The following is a 19,858-nucleotide window of genomic DNA, read 5'->3' as shown; positions in this document are numbered from 1 at the left end:
ACATAAAGAGACCATCCAAAGACCATCCCATCAGACCCAGACCCCTACCCTCTCCCTATAACTCTGTATTTCCCATGGCCAGTCCACCTAGCCTGCACATCCCTGGGCACTATGGGGGTATTTCCCATGGCCAATCCACCTAGCCTGCACATCCCCTGGGCACTAAGGGGGTATTTCCCATGGCCAGTCCACCTAGCCTGCACATCCTTGGTCGTACAATGTCTTTTCCGGAACACTGATCCCTTTTTGTTCTTGCAGGTGATTGCAGCCGAAGGAGAAATGAATGCATCCAGAGCATTGAAAGAAGCTTCTATTGTGATCTCGGAATCTCCAGCGGCTCTGCAGCTTCGCTACCTGCAGACCCTCACTACCATCGCTGCAGAGAAGAACTCCACCATTGTATTCCCTCTGCCAATGGACCTGGTGCAAAATATAATGGGGGCTAAGAAGTGATGTTACTGAACACCAATCTTGACCACAGTTTCTACGTATGTTTTCCAATGATAGACAATTTTGGTTAGAATAACTTTTTTTTCCACATTGTAATAACAGTAAGCAAGGTTTACATTAGCGATGGGTTAACAGCTAGACCTACAAAGAAGCTCCATCAACTAATATTTCACTATATGTCAATGCTTCAACGTCTGAACAATTTGATTGTATTTGTTAAAGCAATGATTCACAATAGCATGTACACCATGATGGGCAAATTCATGACATGCATGCACTAGTCCTGGAACAAACTGTGTTTTGCGCAGTTCTGTCATTGTAGTGTCGGCCTGAATGTGTTTTTTTTAGCCAAACAGAACGGCTTGCTAGAATTTCATCGGTGAAGCCAGTAATGTTCTCTGCGCATTTACTGGCTTCATGTAGCTCAGTGACGTAGAGAAGCCTTTGTCAAATCTTCATCTCTAAATGCTACCACAATCCGAGCAAAACCTACACCAATTTAAATCGAACCAATAGCTCTGCAGTTAAAACTCCTCGTGAGGACTGCTGCTTTGACTAAGGATTTAATTATGTCTTGATGTTGATTTTTTTTTACATTTGGTGTTTCTCACCCCTACCTGTACTCCTGTTCATTTGAAAAAGCCTTCAATTTTGCAACATTTATCATTAGAAGACTTGTATCACATATCATTTTGTATTAATCCATTTTAATTTATGTGTATTCTCTAAAACATACTTGTTTTGAACTTGGAGGTGTTAAAATTGTGTGACCATTATTGTACCTGTACCACTATGGTTAAGTTTAAACCAGCAGGAGCACCAAGGATCCTAAAAGTAAACTACACAAATTTACAACCTGAGGGCAGTTATGTTTGTAGCCTTCAATGTTAAGTATTTCCGGTCTTTCTTAAAAAAAAAGAATTGTAGAGTGGAAAATGATCTATATATCATATCATGGTCCTCCTACCCACCCACAATATAAATGCATAACAGATTATCCGTTTAAACTTTCTGACAAAACTCAATTCTGGTGGATGACCACTTGCTCAGTTATCAAGTACAGTTGTGTGCCTCTTCATTGATGATTTAGACTGGGCAGTTACTAGCTCAGCCAAATGAGACACCCTCCAATTTAAAAAAAAATGGTTTCATTCCACATGCAACCACCCCGCCCCACCAATCTAAGTCTGTTCAAAAAGTGGAATTGTCTTCTTTTCAAATTGCGGCTATATATTCCTGACTCTTTCTACAAGGAAAGTAACCCTTTACATGTCCCCGGCCATCTACACAAGCTACAATAAATTGAATTTGATGAGTAAGTCACATTTGTTTAAATCATTGCTCAAGAAACCTATTTCTTGTTACTTTGGTTGTAATGAGAAAGTAAACATCACATATGTTAAAAATTGCTGTCAGATATTTTGTATCAGAATCTAAATTTTGTTGCTGAATTCATCACGTGCAGAAATTTGAAAGAAATGTCACTCCAAGGGGTACATACATCACCATTCTGCCTGTGTGTTTTGTAGGGGCAATTCTGCTGGTCTTCATGCATTGCAAAACAAGTCCCAGTGTCTCACTGGTGTCTACCTATGGGCCTGTGCATTGAGCAGAATAATGCCTGCCCTGAGTTGATGGGGATTGACCGAATTCTGGGCAGGCTGTAGCAACATAAACACTGCAGAGTTCAAAGCAGACTCCATCAGACAGCTTTGCCATCACTAGTGCTGTCTGTGTACCTGGGGAAATGCATTGCCCAGTGCTCAGCAAACACCAGAACAACAACCAAACAACCATGCCCAGTTGTGAGGGGATGGGGTGTGGTGGAGGTGTTGATGGTACAATAGAGCTATTTGGGTTCTTGGTCAAGCTTGGAAAGTTTAAAAGCTTAGACAGTGACCTGACTGAAAAGGGAGAATTGCTTCTTTTAAGAAACTCATTTAATAGTTTCATTCGAGAAATTAAATCTGTTTGAACTGTTTGTTAATTATAGTATAAAATGTTGCTGTAGAAACTTTGTGGTTTTAATCATTTGCTGTTCACTGACAGTAAACACAGTTTCACTGTGAGGCTTATTATATCATTGCACCAAAAACACAATCATTATTTAAAAACTTACTGCTTAAGGTAACCTGCGGTGGGTGGCACAGTGGTACAGTGGTTAGCACTGCTGCCTTACAGCACCAGAGACCCGGGTTCAATTCCCGCCTCAGGTGACTCACTGTGTGGAGTTTGCACATTCTCCCCATGTCTGCGTGGGTTTCCTCCGTGTGCTCCAGTTTCTTCCCACAAACCAAAAAAAATGTGCAGGCTAGGTGAATTGGCCATGCTAAATTGCCCATAGTGTTAGGTGAAGGGGTAAGTGTAGGGGAAATGGGTCTGGGTGGGTTGTGCTTTGGCAGATCGGTGTGGACCTTTCATCAGGGGAAATTGTCAAATCGCATCAAATCCAGTCAACTCCGATCCTAACCATTTTTTGTGCTAATGGTCTGAAATAGATCCAATCTGCACTGGTTTAACTCTCCTCTGCTGAAGCTCATTCAGCCATGGTGTGTGATCATGTGTATGTCAACAGGCAGCAAATGTATTGGCATGGGGTAAATAAGTATTGGTACAGGATGCAGCATTGTACATAGTGCACTGTTGCTTTGAACTTGAGAGTGCTGGCTATGACCAAAGTAACTGGCTGCGTTTAACATGATTTGGATCACTTTGCTCTAAATGCAGTCTCTGCTTCACTGTCTCCGTTGCCCACTTATCTTCCATGTGGACTAAGTTACGTTGGTATTGTGGGAAATGCTGCTTTGAAATGGAAATTGGGCCATATCGTTGAAGCAGAGCGAAGGGAGCTTTGAACTGTATCTGACCATACGCTACATAATATTGGCAAAGAGAATTGGCTTATTCTTCACCATGGAAATGTACAAAAACAAAACTTGACTGAACAAAATTTCTGAAAATTGTTTTTACATAGTTGCGTTGTTACTGTTTGTGGTTCACTTGTTGAGTCAGAAACAGCCCACCCCCTGCAGAAGCAGTTTTCCTTCAGTCACTTAAAATTGCCAATTCATTTGTGTCTTTTAAATGTAAAATCTTTAGCTGGTTGGAAATTGGGCCTGAGTGCGAATTGGGCATGACAACAAGACATAGCTCACTATTCAAGAAACCAAGACAGCTGAATCAGCATAGACTTTTCCCAGGTATCATTGACCAAGGCAGGGTTTTGGAGGCCTTACAACTCATTATACATACTGTATAATTTTCCTGCTGAAGTTTGGGAATGTAACAACTTAGAATGTATGCAATATGTAATAACCAACTGCTGACCTTCCAGAAATTAATCTGCTTTTATTTTATCATTTATATGTTTTGGAAAGCATGTTCAATAACTGGTGTAGTGTACTTTTATAATTAAGCTTGCAATGCATTTAATAAATGTTATTAAATCAAGCTTGCTTTCCTTATTTCTAACTGTGTTCCTTCGATGCTGAATGTGGAATGCACACAGGCCTGCAGCCATCACATAGTTGCTGCACCCAGTCACAATCGCGGTACAATGCAGTACTTTTCAACAAGCTGCTTGAAATGTTTTCTGGTGGGGGGGGGGGAATGAATGTGACATCAGGACAAACAACTTTGCATTTGTAAGGCAGTCATTGTGACATTTCTGGCAGTCATATTTCTGAAGGGCAGTCACTGTTTGCGGGAAACATTGTGACCAAAATGTATGCAGCAACATTCTGTAAAAAGCAGTGACATAACTGTCCAGGTATTGTTTGTATGAAATTGAGCAATCGAAAAAATTCCTCTGCATTTCTTTCTTGTAGTGCTATGGCATTTTTATGCTTATGGATGCATTACCTTAAAAGGGTTAAAAGAGGTTCTGTGTAATACACATTTAAAGTCTAGCACACCTGGTCCCTCAGCACTGCATTGATATGAAGTCATAGAGACAAAAAGCACGGAAACAGACCCTTCAGTCCAACTCGTCCATGCCGACCAGATAGCCCAACCCAATCTAGTCCCACTTGCCAGCACCTGGCCCATATCCCTCCAAACCTTTCCTATTCATATACCCATCCTTCTGCCTTTTAAATGTTGCAATTGTACCAAACTCCTCCATTTCTTCTGGCAGCTCATTCCATACACGTACCACCCTCTCAGCCCATTGGCCCATCTGTAGTCGGAGGTAATTAGAGATAATCTTTGCTGTCCATGACAACTCCAATTTTGTTGTCATGTGCAAACTTACTATACCTCTTATGTTTATATCCAAATCATTTATATAAAATGATGAAAAGTAGTGAACCCAGCACCAATCCTTGTGGCACTCCACTGGTCACAAGCCTCCAGTCTGAAACAGCCCTCCGCCACCACCATCCTCTGTCTTCTTTCTTTGAGCCAGTTCTATATCCAAATGGCTAGTTCTCCCTGTACTTCATGAGATCTAACCTTGCTGACCAGTCTCCCGTGGGGAATCTTGTCGAAAACCTTACTGAATTCCATATCGATCACGTTGACCGCTCTGCCCTCATCAATCCTCTTTGTTACTTCTTCAAAAAACTCGATCAAGTTGGTCAGACATGAATTCCCACGCACAAAGCCATGTTGACTATCCCTAATCAGTCCTTGCCTTTCCCAAAACATGTACATCCTGTCCCTCCGGATTCTCTCCAACAACTTGCCCACCACCAAGGTCAGGCTCACTCACCTATAAGGCTTCTCCTTACCACCTTTCATATATATGTCAGCCTAACGTATGTACTCAACTTGAAGTAGAGCTTGAAAATGTGACCAATGCAGGAGAAACTCAGAATCTGTATCAGAGTTAATATCTCCAGTCCTGTAACCCTAGATGCTGCCAGACATGCTGAGTTTCTCCAGCAATTTCTGTTTCAAATTTCCAGCATCCACAGTTCTTTGAATTCAGGAACTCGAGAAACTAAAATAAAACAATGTTCAGTCAGTCTGTAAAGTGTCTAAGCGGAAAATGAGGTATTGAGCTTTCGTTGGAACACTTCAGCAAGCCCAGGATAAAATGTTAGCCTGAGAGAAAGGTGGTTTATTGAAATGACAAGCAATAGGAAGGTTGGGATAATGCCTACTCAGCACAGAGGTGTTCCACAAAGCAGTCAGTCTGTGTTTGGTCTCACCGATGTTAAGGCTTCTGGAGTACTGTGTGCAGTTCTGGTTGCTCCGTTATGGGAAGCATCTTATTAAGCTGAATAGGATTCAGAAGAGATTTATCAGTATGTTGTCAGGAATGGAGGGTTTGAGTTATAGGGCGAGGTTGGATCGGCTGGGACCTTTTCTCACTGGAGATAGAAGGTTCAGGGATGCCCTCATAGAGGTTTTTTTAAATCATGAGGTGCACAGACGAGGTGAATGGCAGGTGTCTTTTCCCTAGGATGGGGGTGCTCCAGATTAAGAGCCATATTTTTAAGGTGAGAGGAAAAGGATTTAAAAAGGATATGAGAGGCAACTTGTTTTACAGGGGGTGGTTCATGTATGGAACGAACTTCCAGAGGAAGTTGTGGATGCGGGTACAGTTATAACCTTAAAAAGACTCTTGGATAAGTACATGAATAGGAAATAAATCAACTAGAATAAAGGACTGCAGACGATGGAGATCAGAGTTGAGAGTGTGGTACTAGAAAAGCAAAGTAGATCAGGCAGCCCTTCATTCCTGCTCCTCGGATGCTGCTTGACCTGCTGTGCTTTTCCAGCACCACACTCTCGACATGAATAGGAAATACTTGGAGAAATATGGGCTAAGCACAGGCAGATGGGACTAGTCATGGTTGACACGGACTGGCTAGTCTGAAGCATCTGTTTCCACGCTGTATAACCCAGACCACGTTGTGAGCAATGAATACAGTCGACTGGATTGAAAGAAGTACAAGTGAAATGCTGGAAGGTGTGCTTGGGGCCTTGGACAGTGAGGAGGGAGGAAGTGAATGGGCAAGTGTTCTACCTTCAGAGATTGCATGGGAAGATGTGATGGAAGAGGGGACCATGGAGGGAACGGTCCCTGTGGAATGCTGGCAGGGGAAGGTGGTGGATCCAATTGGAGGAGGCGGAAATGGCAGAGGTCGGTCCTTTGCATGTGGAGTTTGGGATGGTGCGGGTGGGGGGGGGAGGTGGTGGAGTTTGGGATGGTGCGGGTGGGGGGAAGGGGTTGATATTGTATCCAATACTATGCAGGAGATACAAAGCACAATGAGGGCGAACGAGCCATAAGATGAAAGCAAAAATCCTGTTGGGAGAAGAGCAGAACTTATTCAAGTTGAGAACACTAGGTAGAGGTGTGGCAGTAAATTACACTCTTGAATAAAAGAAAAATGCTGCAAATGCTGAATGATTTTGAGCTGTATCCTGCAGTATTTTGCCATTATTGAACCTGTAATGAGCTGTTTCAGAAAATCACACTGCACTGCCAACTTTTATCTCTTCAGCTCTCCTCATTTTTATTCTTCGTGTTGTTTTAGTATTCATTCTCATGTATGAATGAATGTTCTCATTAGTTTTGTTAATTCAAGAAAACCTGGTTAAATTGGTTCCTTTTAAAACATAATTTAATTTGGATCTGGGAGAAAAGAATCCACATGAGAAGTAAGCCTTTCGAAATTAACCTTGTTGCAACCGTGCAAGTGGGTGTGTAATTAAAGATGGAGCTGGAGCATTCGTCCACACCCACAGGTTGAGCCATTCTGTCTTGAACCGGAGTGATTCTGACTAATAATTGCATTAAATAACAACAAAAAAGCAATCATTTCAGATTCCATTCTGGGATCTGACTTGTCCAGTTGCACCAACAGCTGGGACTGTAACTGCAGCAGTAAGAAATATCTTCTTTTAGCCTCTCTGCAGACAGGAGTAAGCACTTTCAAGTACTATTTCCATTTATAAGTCAACTCTCCCTGTTGCCTGCCTACATCTGCTACTTTGCCCCAAGCAGTATGTAAGGTGACAGGTTCAGCTACATTGAGAAGTGGCTGTGGATCCATGTCAGTCACTACCATAAGTGATACTTCTAGTCACACAGGACCCATTTGGGGGCAAGCAGAACTGCAAAAGGTATCAAGGCTGATATTTAGTGTCAAAATGTTGAGGTACTTTAAGGAAAGGAAGCAAGGAAACCATCTGAGCTAAAGGACCTCGTAAGACAATAAGACTATAAGAAATATGGGCAGAAACAGGCCATTGAGCCCCTCTAGCCTGCTTCAGTTGTCTTTTCCCCATAATCCTTGCTTTCCTTGCTGATTAAAAACCCGCCTATCTCAGCCTTGAGTATACCTTACCACCCCCGCCTTGATAGCCTTCTACAGTAAAAAATTCCACACAGATTCACAACCCTCTGAAAGAAGAACCACCTCCAAAGAGAATCTGGAACCATATGCGATCAAAACAGTCTGAGCTTGGTTGAAGTTATTATAAAGTTTAAAATCACACAACACCAAGTTATACCCCAACAGGTTTATTTGGAAGCACTAGCTTTTGGAGTGCTGCTCCTTCATCTGTAACCTGGATTTTTAACTTTGTAACACCCCAATCCAACACCAGCGTCTCCAAATTATGACTACCGAAGTTATTACAGTCAGAGATGAGTTGCAATGTGCTTCAGGTGATTGACATGTCACTTTGACTTCTGTGTGACAGACCAAGCTAACCAAGGGCTATTGTGATCTCTCAGTCACCGTTCAATGAGTTTATATCTTTTCCTCCCATTTTGACTAATTCTTTTACTGATGGAGCTGTCATGCCTGTTTAATTTATTACTTCAAGTGAATTGACAACTAGTACTCAATGTTTGAGTCAGTATTGGATTAAAGCATCACAAGTTACACGGACCACATTTTGCAGCACTTTGCTGGAGACATCATAGCAGATGGGTTTCCACTGTTTTGATATTTTTCTCGGCATGTTGACCTCACATTTCTGGAAACGAGGATGTTTGAAAATTAAAAGCTTGGTTGGGTTTCCTGCTATTAAAGCTTTGTGTGTGTTTATTTTCTGCATCCTGTGAGTTTTGGATTAGCTAATCCATGAGTAAAGAAAAACATAAGACAATGGCACCCCTAAAGAGGGCCCAGAATTAGTGTTGGTTTTATGCTGATCTGATGATTGACATAGTGTGAGGTTTAAATATTACAGCCCGTGATCTTCACAATGTCCCCACTAGCTGAGCTTACCATGAAGGACTCTCCTTCTCTACTTCCCCCACATTTGATGCATAGTGTCCCTCAGGTTAAACCACCACCAGATACTGTCTGTATTGACAGAGCAGCAATATGGTCTGGGAAGACTATGGCAACTTCACCTACCAAGCCTCCTCCTACCATGCTTCAAGTCCTCTTTGTTTATGTACTGTCAGGTTCCACATTCTAGCCATTTTTATGGTACCAATTGTTTCTCCTGAGTGTTCAGAAATTAATTTGGTATTTTAGAAAATACCAGGGGTGTGCTCCTCAAATTAATGCTGATGTGCCATGGTGAGAAGTTAATTCAGACTGGAGTGATCCTTCTGAGTGACTCCATTTGACCGTTTTGATTGCAATATTTCTCAATCTGAAGAAAGTTGGAATGGTATAGCAGAGAATGTTTCTCAATCATGGGTTGTGGGTGTCGCTGGATATGGCTAATGCTTATTGCCCAGCCTTGATGGCTCTGGAGAAGGAGGTGGTAATCAGGCTTCTTGAACCACCATAGTCCAAGGGATGTGGGGGTACTCACAATTCAGTTAGAGAGGGAGATCCAGGATCTTAACCCAGTAACAGTGAAGGAAGAGTGAGAGAATTCCAAGGCAGGATGGTGTGTGACCTGCAAGAGAACTGGTAGATGGTGGAGATTACCCATCTACCTGCACATCTTGCTTTAATGTTCATCTTATTAGAAACATCATTGGCACATCTTATTTTAAACAAGAGATTACAGTAAATGTGGAGCCTCTTCTGATGATAGTGGGTGTTGTAGAGTCATATCCTACAGCACTGAAACAGACCATTTGGCCCAACTCGTCCAAGGTGATCAGGTTTTCTAAACTGAACGAGTTCCATTTGCCTGTGTTTGGCCGGTATCCTTGTAAACCTTTCTTATCCACCCACCTGTCCAAATATCTTTTAAATGTTGTAATTGTACTCGCCTCTACCACTTCCTCTGGCGGCTGGCTAATTTCATATATGCACCATTCTCTGTGCGGAAAAAGTTGCCTCTCACCTTCAACCCTAAACATATGCTCATTATTAACTTTTGGTTAGATCAATGTTGTGTGCCAGGTATGAGTTACAATGCAATGTTCTGCATTCTACCACTTCATTTTGCTGTTCTAATTATTGTACTTGCATTCTAATTATGTTAACCGCAGGCATTGCATTGTAACTCATACCTGGCACACAACAGTCTAGCTATAAACTAAGCCAGTCCTGTTATTGATGCTGGAAGAGCACAGCAGTTCAGGCAGCATCCAAGGAGCAGCGAAATCGACGTTTCGGAAGGGCTTTTGCCCGAAACGTCGATTTCGCTGCTCCTCGGATGCTGCATGAACTGTTGTGCTCTTCCAGCACCACTAATCCAGAATCTGGTTTCCAGCATCTGCAGTCATTGTTTTTACCCAGTCCTATTATTGAGTCTCTTTATATGAGTATTTCTCTCTCCCAATTTGATTTTGCATGCAGTATGGTGTTTGAATATGACTCAGCATGGGACGACAAGACGGTGATTATGATTTAGATTGCAGGTCTGCTTCCTCTTCATTAGTCTTGCTGCTGCTTGCCAGTAGCTGGATTGCAAGAAACCATGGGCTTTTTTTTTAACACATTTAATCCGCAGGTGGCCTTTCTGTCTACAGGTTTCAGAGCTCCCTGTCCCCCTCTCAGAGCAGAAAAAGCAACACACAGTGCACTCAAAGCTGAAAAACTCTCATTTTAACCGTGTGTTCCTCCCTCTTGGCTCTGACAGAATCTGAGTTTGATAATTGAGCTGGAAGCTAGCCAAGACAAATCTCTGGCATTGATCTACTTTGCTTAACTTCCTGTGGCTGTAATGAGATGACTTGAGTTTAATCTGACAATGCGTTATGCTGGCCTCCATGTTTGTGTTGTTTTCTTGATCATTTCCTTCATTTGTTGCCTGGTCAGGAGTGACCTGGAAGATCCCACAACATATTTTTGGAAGTGGACAGAGGTTTGAATGCTGAACAGCCCGGCGTAACTTGGAGTTTTGAATTCCTTTCCCTATTTTTAGTGCATCATTTAATATATTCACATCAAGTTCATGTGTCCAGTATTTCAGCAGTGTTTGTACGCTGGTTAAAAATAACTCTGTGCACCAATGTACTCACAGAGGAATTTCAACTCGGTGACCTCCCAACTTTCCTGACTTCTCTCCCTAATTAAGTAGCTGTTGTCGCATTGCTTCCCCAGTGGTCTGGTTGGGATAATGAACTTTCCATGTGGGTAATGCAATCTCTGGATCAAACTGCAGAATCCCATATTCCAAAGTTGCCAAATCCTTTTGGAATGGTCTGGAGTCTCCAGGAATCGAGACTCAAAAACTGCTATGTGCAATCCCACGGAAAAATACTACCACAGAAAGATTTATTTTGTCATTTTCTTTCACATTGCCCTTTGCCAGACGTAAGAACATTGACAATAATGGATGGAGCAGCTCTTTGCCGGCTGTCTGGTGTTGTTTAATTGGGTGAGGAGTGCGAGTGTGGTGCTGGACAAGCACAGCCAGTCAGGCAGCATTCGAGGAGCAAGAGAATCGATGTTTCGGGCATAAGCCCTTCATCAGGAATGCTCAAAACGTCAACTCTCCTGCTCCTCAGGTTGCTATCTGATTGGCTGTGCTTTTCCAGCACCACACTCTTCGACTCTGATCTCCAGCATCTGCAATCCTCACTTTCTCTTGGGTATGGAGTAATATTGCTTTCCGATTTGCGTAAGGAGGAGGTTCGTCAAAATGATGGATGTGTTGGACAACTAGTGACTGGAGGGTGGGACATGTGTCAGATGAAACCTCCAGGAATGGGTGGCAATGCACAGCAATCTTACCCTGTAAGACAGAGATTCACTGTAGGTTATTGTGTCTCCCATACCCTCTTTGTTCAAGGAGCCAATCATTATTGGATCATCTTTATTTCATTTGTAGAGAGGTGGTGGCACAGTGGTAACGTCACTAGGCTAGTAATCCTGAGGCCTAGCAGGATATTCTGGTGGCAAGGGCTCGAATCCCATTGTGGCAGATGGTGATTTTTTTAAATGAAACCTGCAATTAAAAGATAGTCTAATGACAACATATGACCATTGTCAATTGTCATAAAAAACCATCCAGTAAAGGAAATTTGTCCTTACCTGATCTGACCAATACCCTGAGGTTGATTATTAACTGCCCTCCCAAAGACCCAGAGAACAAATCAGTTCAAGGGTACTTGGAGATGAAACCAAATGGCTGCCTCGCCAGTGATGCCCACATCCATAACAAGAATAAGGAAAAAGAAATTCCAGACCAAAGGTGGTGCAGGCTGAATGGTCTATTTCTGCTCCTATCTCACACAGCTTATCCAATTGGCGGCAGAGTGGGGCTGGTCTGATTTTTTTCCCCCCTTTTCTCCTTTTTTCTTCTTTTTACTTACCACTTGTGAAGAATTTGATCATGGCAATGGCATTGGCAGTGGCTGCTTTGGTGAGGCTCTTGGCATTGATGGTGGAGTTGGGTTTGGGCCAGTGTGGGACCCAGAGGCATCAGTGGTGGCTGCATTGGGGAGCTTCAGCGAGGAGTCACAGTGGCTGCAGCGCTGGTGGAGGCAAGATGGAGACTAGTGACATGTTCTGGAAGAAGGTGAGGGGACTCTTGGCTGGCCACTCCAGTCCAAAGCTGAGCACTTAGCAGGAAGGACTGCAAAGATGAACTTTAATTCTTTATTCTTCTGCCTTTATATTCTATGTTTTGGTTTATTTTTCTGTGCTTTAAGTTGGCGCCAAAGAGTGGCAATGCTACAACACTTTACGCTGTACTTGTAATATTTTTGTTACAATAAATAGACCAAATCAAAAATGGTCCTAAGCAAGGAGAACGAATGGAAATTATAAATATATTTTTCGCTAAATGCATTTACATGCATTAATTGTTTTAAACTATCATAAATGCATTATTTCTTCATACCAGATAAAAATTATAGACATTTTCATATTATAAGCATTTATTTTAAATTATGGATCACCTAAATGGGGTAAAATATCCAATGCAGAAAATGCTACACATGCTTTGACTCACAACTGTGAAAACAAAAACATCAGAGTTTTCCTAAAGAGGGATAGGCATCTTTAACCAATCTGCTCAGTAATGACAAAGCCCCTCTGGAGTGAGTGGGATGTGATACTAGACCTTGATAATTCAGAGGTAAGGACACTCCCATTGTACTGTAACCACAGCCGGCTCACTGAGGAGGGATATAATTACTGACCATAGATGGTGTGAAATGAGCTTGATCCATGGGCTAGCAGGAATGCCCAAATGAAAGGGAGATTGAGGACACTGGGTCGGTATTATCTGGAGTTTATGAGAATGTGAGGTGATCTCATTAAGACATATAATATTCTTATGGACTCAGTGAGGTAGATGTAGGAAGGATGCTTCGCCTGGTTTGAGTGGAGCCTGTTTAAGATCACACCGAATAAGGATGGAACCAATCAGCATCGAGATGAGGAGAAATTTCTTCACTTGCCGAGTGGTGAATCTTTGAAGTTCTTTGATCCAAAGGGCCGTGGAGGCTCAGTTTTGAGAATGTTTTAGGCAGAAATCCATAGAGTTCTAGACATCAATGATATCAAGGAAGATGCAGATAATATGGAAAAATGGCTTCAAGTTACAAAAGTAATCATAAACTCATGGAATGTTGATACTGGCTCAAGGGGCTGAATGAATTCCTCCAGCTCTGATTTCCAATGTTCCGAATTAATGGGAAACATTTGGAAACAATCATCATTTATTTTGCTAAAAGCAATACAATTACGTGCATTTTTTAAACTATCACACATACATTGTTACTTGCCAGATATAACAAAATGGACATTTTCATATTATAAACATTTCATACTACAGGAAGACACATTTATTTGCAATGTTCTAAAAATTGGAAATGTGGTAGAATCACCCACAATAATCTGAGACATTAACCATCATTTTATTTTGCTGGGTGCTGCTGTGTTGTGCACATTTCTAATTGGCTGGAGGGCCAGTTAAAAGTCCATTGCTCAAAGTCTGGCCAGATCCAGGTTGGAGCATCAGATTTCCTGCTGGGAAGGAGATGAACAAACCATGAACAGTGATTACAAGGTCACCATTAGGCTAGCTTTCAATGGCAGGTGTTCAGTGAATTCCAATGTCACCATCCAACAAGGCGGGATATGACCCCGTCCCACCACTAGAATAACAATTGAGGCTGCTGAATTACTAGCTCAGTAACTTGGCCACAACACTATCACCTCCAGTAATGGGTGGCCCGGATATAACACTACATAGTAGCTGCTCATGATGCATTGTGCCACTTATGTGATATGGTGGCTCAGTGGTTAGCATTGCTGCCTCACAGTGCCTGGGTCTTGGATTCAATTCCAGCCTTGGGTGACTGTATAGAATTTGCACATTTGCCGTATATCTGCGTGGGTTTCCTCCCACGATCCAAAGATATGCAGGTAGGTGAATTGGCCATGCTAAATTGCCCATCGTGTTCAGGGATGTTAGGCGTATTAATTAAGGAGAAGTGTAAAGAAGTAGGGGAATGGGCCTGGGTGGGTTTCTCTTCAGAGGGTTGATGTGGACTTGTTGGGTTGAAGGACCTGTCTCCACACTATAGGGATTCTAGATGTTTATACATAGAGACAGGTCTGGATGTGTAACTTTGTGTGGGTTAGTGAGGTTTCTGGTTTGTTCTCCAGTACTGTTTGGGCTGTGTCAAGGTCTTGTGTTTTGCTCCCGCTGTTGGGAGTGATGTTGTGAGCCCCTGGTCTAGACTTTGACCGCCAACAGGTTTTTCTTATGTCATCAAGATGGCGGCAGAATGGGGCTCCTGAACCTGGGCTCATTTGCTCCAACTGTTTTTTCTTTTCTTGTTTTTTTTAATTTTACTTACTGACTCACTTCCCCAACCAGAGGCAGCAGCAAGGAATCCCAGTACAGACACGAGTGGGCCCAGTGCAAATCCTGTGGTGGCAACGAGTCAGCCCTTACTCACTTTTCACATTGACGAGGTAGGCCCAGTGACAACAGATGGCAGCTGAGGATCAGCAACTTGGTTGTTAGTTGGGCCCAGCACTGCCGGCAGAAGGACATCACGAGTGACATAAAGGTGGGCCCAGCAGTGAGAGATACAGCTCTGATGTGGGTGAGTCTGATGCAGGAAGCAGCAGAGGAGAATGGGCCCCAGTGATGAAAGATGGCACCTGAAGAGCAGCAACTTCACTGGTGGTTGGGACCAGTGTACACGGTGGTATGGAGGTAGAGGAGGGATGGTGGTGCAGGCATCATTGGTGATGAGCTGGTTCAGAACTAATGGACTCTTTTTAATCTATATCTTTCTATTCTAAAAGATGGCACCAGATCATGGTGACAGGGGAGGCGTGTTTCACTGTATGTTACTGTTTCTCTCACTGTATAATACATGTGACAATAAAACCAATCATTCACTTATTTTTTTGACTGAAGTGAACCTGGAGAGTGTCACAGCCGCCATAGCTGACACGTAAGTGCTGCAGCAATAAAAACTACAACTAACCAATCGCCTTAGGGTATTTCAGGTCAGCTGCCTCACAGTCTGCGTGACTGCCTGGGTGTGGGACACAGTGCAGACAGGGAATTACCAAAAGAGTATTCCTGCTCCTGGTTAATGGATGATCAGACATTAGGGATTCCTCTCTCATTACAGGCAACATTTGACTGGCCAACCAGAATTTCACTCACACAATCAGGTATAAAATTAAAATACTGCGGATATTGGAAATCTGAAACAAACACAGAATTCTGGAGCAACTCAGCAGGTCTGACAGCATCTTGGAGAGAGAAACAGAGTTAAAGTTTCGAGTCTGGTGTGACAGTTCTGAAGGCATCATAGGAGTTCAGCTGTTTGAAGCGTTGACAATATTGACTTTGGGCAGTATGCTGGCTCAGTGGTTAACCTTACCACCTCTCAGCACCAGGGTCTCAGGTTTGATTCCAGTATTAGGTGACTATGTGGAGTTTGTATGTTCTCTCTGTGTCTGTGGGTCTCCTCTGGGTGCTCTGGTTTCCTCCTACAGTCCAAAGATGTGGAAGTTAGGTGGATTAACCATGATCAATGCAGGGTTATGGGGATAGGGTGGGGGAAGCTGGGAGCTCTTTGGAAGGTTGGTGTAGAGTCAATGGGCTGAATGGCCTCTTTCTGTGTTGCATGGATTCTAACTCTGCTTCTTGCTCCATTGATCCTGCCTGATCTGCTGAGTTGCTCCAGCAATCTGTGTTTGTTTCAGAATTCCAACATCTGGATTATTTTATTTTGATTTTCGGTTGCGTGAGAGAAATACTGATTGCCCAGCCAAACTTGACTGTTTATAGGAGTGGGGTTGGTTAGCTCAGTTGACTGGACAGCTGGTTTGCTGATGCAGTGTAATGCCTACAGCATGGGTGTGGGGTGGGGCTGCAAGGAGTCAGTTCCTATACCAGCTGAGATTACAATAAAGAACTTGAGATGTAGTGACACTCAGGTTAAATTTACTGATCCCTAATGAGAGAGGAGACCAAGAGTAATATTATCTTTCACCTCAACTTAAACCATGTAACTTTGACATTAACTGAGAGGGCAGGTTGGGGGTTCAGGTCAATGACTGATCTGAAAGAAACCACAGTATTCGCTCAGCATTGTGCTAAGCTGTAGTGTTCATGTCTCTGAGATGGAGTCCACAGCATTCTGGCTTGCAGAAAAGAGCTCGAGCTGACACAATAGGTTAGATTACTTACAGTGCGGAAACAGGTCCTTCAGCTCAACAAGTCCACACCGACCCACTGAAGCGCAACCCACCCATACCCCTACATTTACCCCTTTACCTAACACTACGGGCAATTTATCCTGGCCAATTCACCTGACCCGCACATCTTTGGACCGTGGGAGGAAACTGGAGCACCCGGAGGAAACCCACGCAGACACGGGGAGAACGTGCAAACTCCACACAGTCAGTCGCCTGAGTCGGGAATTGAACTCAGGTCTCCGGCACTGTGAGGCAGCAGTGCTAACCACTGTGCCACCGTGCCGCCCACAATGTACAGCCATTAACCGAGAAGGAATAAGAACTCGATTGTTCTACCTCTTCTTCTCCTTTTGTTAAATATATGATAGATGCTTGCAGCCTAGAGACAGCTTGGACGAGGAATCAGTGGTGCCCATCAAGCTGTAATGTAGTAAGTGCCACTGATTTGAGGGGTGAATGGAAACTTGTTTAAACTGAATTCTTTATCAATTGAAAGATTTTAAACTTTTGTTGTCAGATGTACTCAGGGAGCACAGTGAAAAGTGAACAAAATCACCACATATGGCACTGTCTCAGTTACGAAAGGATCTAGGTACAACCAGTAGAGAATCAAAGTTAAAAGTAAGATTTTACCGTTCTTAGTGTAAGCAGAAAAATAAATAAAGTTAGAAGTTAACATTACAGTCTTTCCTAGTATTAACTGGGAACTAATGGCATAATGGTTAAAGTCGAACAGACTTTTAGTGCACTCCCTGCAAGGGCTCAGTCTGCTCTGCTCTGGCCCGCTCTCCGAGAATCCAAGGCCTTACTGCTCTTGATGCTGCAGGTACAGGGGGAACCAACCTCACCAACACTTCAGGCTCACTCGAACCACATCGCTCAGGCCCACACCCATTTGCCCGGAACCAGGCCTCCAGCCAATTCTGCCAGGAAAATCGGCCAAACTGGCACCGCTCACCCTGGCACATTCGTAACGTTGTCAGATTTCTTCATGCAAAGCAATGCCATCAGGTCAACCATCTGGGGAATTTTGGATAGTCTTCTGAATGAAATTGCAACAGATGAAATCAGAACACCCACGCACTTCAGCATTAGCTGAATATTTACAGATATATCAGATCACAGTAATTTAAGATATCCCTCAATACCCATCTGAACATAGCCAAATGTTTGTAATTGCTAAAATCCATAACAATTGACAGAATGACTTTGGAGTTTAAAATAGGAAGGTGGTGGTTTTGTGTGTGTGGGATGGGGAGAATGTTTACAAATTCACTAGTTTCACATTTTAAACAGAAGACAGAGATGGCACTAATATCAACACTATAGCTCATCCCCTATACAGTCATGGCAAAAAGACATTTTTTAAATGCATTTGTGACATATGGCAGTTCCAAAAGTAATGTGCTGAACACTGGGGAAGGGTGAATTAGTTAAATTAGGCTTGTCACAGAGCTACCTTCTGTCACTGTTTTAACAAAATGTCTGGTTACCAAGAGATGGCTGTGCAGAATTCCAATGGCTGTGGTATTTACATGTCACTGTTCAATGAGCCCAACTCTTAAGCAGCTGTCGTGTTTGTCTCTGCAAGCTTTACCACCCAAGTGTAGGAACTACTTCCAATTTTCTGGGCTGGAAATCTCTGACTCCATCAGTTTAAAAAACTTTGTTTGAAGTTATGCAAAGGTCTTCCTGCTGCCTTTGGCAATGAGGAGAATGTTTCTCACATCAGACGTGGTGTTCTGCTGATTTCTTTTCCATCATGGGAATTATCTTGTGACAGTGATTTGAAAATAAGGCATTATATAGAAATATTTTTAAAAGCAACTTGCATTTGTATGATACATCTTTGGGACATGCTAATTAAGGCCCTTATGTACTTTACAGTCAGCTAGGTGGGTGGCACAGTGGTTAGCACTGCTGCCTCACAGCGCCTGAGACCCGGGTTCAATTCCCGACTCAGGCGACTGACTGTGTGGAGTTTGCACGTTCTCCCCGTGTCTGCATGGGTTTCCTCCGGTTTCCTCCCACAGTCCAAAGATGTGCAGGTTAGGTGAATTGGCCATGCTAAATCGCCCTTAGTGTGAGGTAAGGGGTAAATGAAGGGGTATGGGTGGGTTGCACTTCGGCAGGTCGGTGTGGACTTGTTGGGCCAAAGGGCCTGTTTCCACACTGTAAGTAATCTAATCTAAGTACATATGAAGCGTAATTACTGTTTCAAAAGGGAAAAGTGAAGCAGCACATTTACAAACAGCAAGATCCCAAAAGTAGCAATGTGAAAATGGTTGCATTATCAGTTTTGTTTATGCTGGGTAGAGGGGATACATTGTGGCTGAAACAACAAAAAAAGTTACAATATTCTCCTTCAACCTGTGTGTCATATTTTGAACAGATACAGGACGTTAGAAACGTCGATTCTCCTGCTCCTTGGATGCTGCCTGACCTGCTGTGCTTTTCCAGCAACACATTTTCAGCCCATACACAGGACGTTACTCAGATACAGATCTTTGTCTGCACCTCCATGTAAAAGAACAGTAGTAGGAGCAGGAGAAGGCAATTCACATCTCCAACTGTGATCTGGTATTGAGTACAATTATGCTAATCTTACCTCAACTTCAACTCCACTTTCCTGCCTGCTCACCATAATCCTTGCACCCATCACCAATTGAAGATCTGTCCTGCTCCTCCTGAAAAGTACTCACCGCACTCTGTGGAGTGGTAGATTCTACTGATCAATCCTGCTGTACATTGAAGGATTGTAAGCGAGCAACGAACAAAAGACAGGGAGTTGCTGGGTTGGGCTGTTTTATTACAAGTAGACAATGGAAGGTTTGTGTGACGCAGACCCTTAGACATATCAGCATGTTCAGTTCGACGGCAAACCCCAGGGATTACTGCTCCAGCATTTGCGGTGGCGGGGAATTATGAACAGCATTCTTAATGTCTCTCCAACAAACACAGGAGAAAATCGATGAAACCATTTCACTGCAGTGCACGTCCCTGCCCCAGGCAGGTGCAAAGAGTTATTAGTGCCACAGTCAGAGAGATGTTCAGCACAGAAACAGACCCTTCGGTCCAACTTGTCCATGCTGACCAGATATTCCAACCCAATCTAGTACCATCTATCAGCCCCTGGCCCATATCCCTCTAAACCCTTCCTATTCATATACCCACCCAGATGCCTTTTAAATGTTGCAATTGCACTAGCCTCCACCACATCCTCTGACAGTTCATTCCATGCACATACCACCCTGAGTGAAAAGGTTGCCTCTTAGGTCTGTTTTACATCTTTCCTCTCTCACCCTAAACCTATGCCCTCTAGATCTGGACTCCTCTACCCCAGGAAAACATCTCAACCATGTAATCAGGCAGTGAGTTCCAGACTCCCATCCCTCCTGGGTGCAGAG

General features: G+C 43.1%; 1 protein-coding gene across 1 annotated transcript in view; it reads left to right on the top strand.

The window, feature by feature from the left end:
- Positions 1-3,900, top strand: part of stom (stomatin) — a 50,322-nt gene extending 46,422 nt beyond the window's left edge. Inside the window, exon 7 of the mRNA XM_060841470.1 lies at positions 259-3,900. Coding sequence (XP_060697453.1) covers positions 259-453 — 195 coding nt within the window. The 3' untranslated portion in view covers positions 454-3,900. The remainder of the gene's footprint in view (positions 1-258) is intronic.
- Positions 3,901-19,858: the final 15,958 nt, after the last annotated feature.

This window comes from Hemiscyllium ocellatum, chromosome 21, assembly GCF_020745735.1.
Source record: "Hemiscyllium ocellatum isolate sHemOce1 chromosome 21, sHemOce1.pat.X.cur, whole genome shotgun sequence".
Taxonomy (NCBI): Eukaryota; Metazoa; Chordata; class Chondrichthyes; order Orectolobiformes; family Hemiscylliidae; genus Hemiscyllium; species Hemiscyllium ocellatum.
This window is presented reverse-complemented; position numbering and strand designations above follow the sequence as displayed.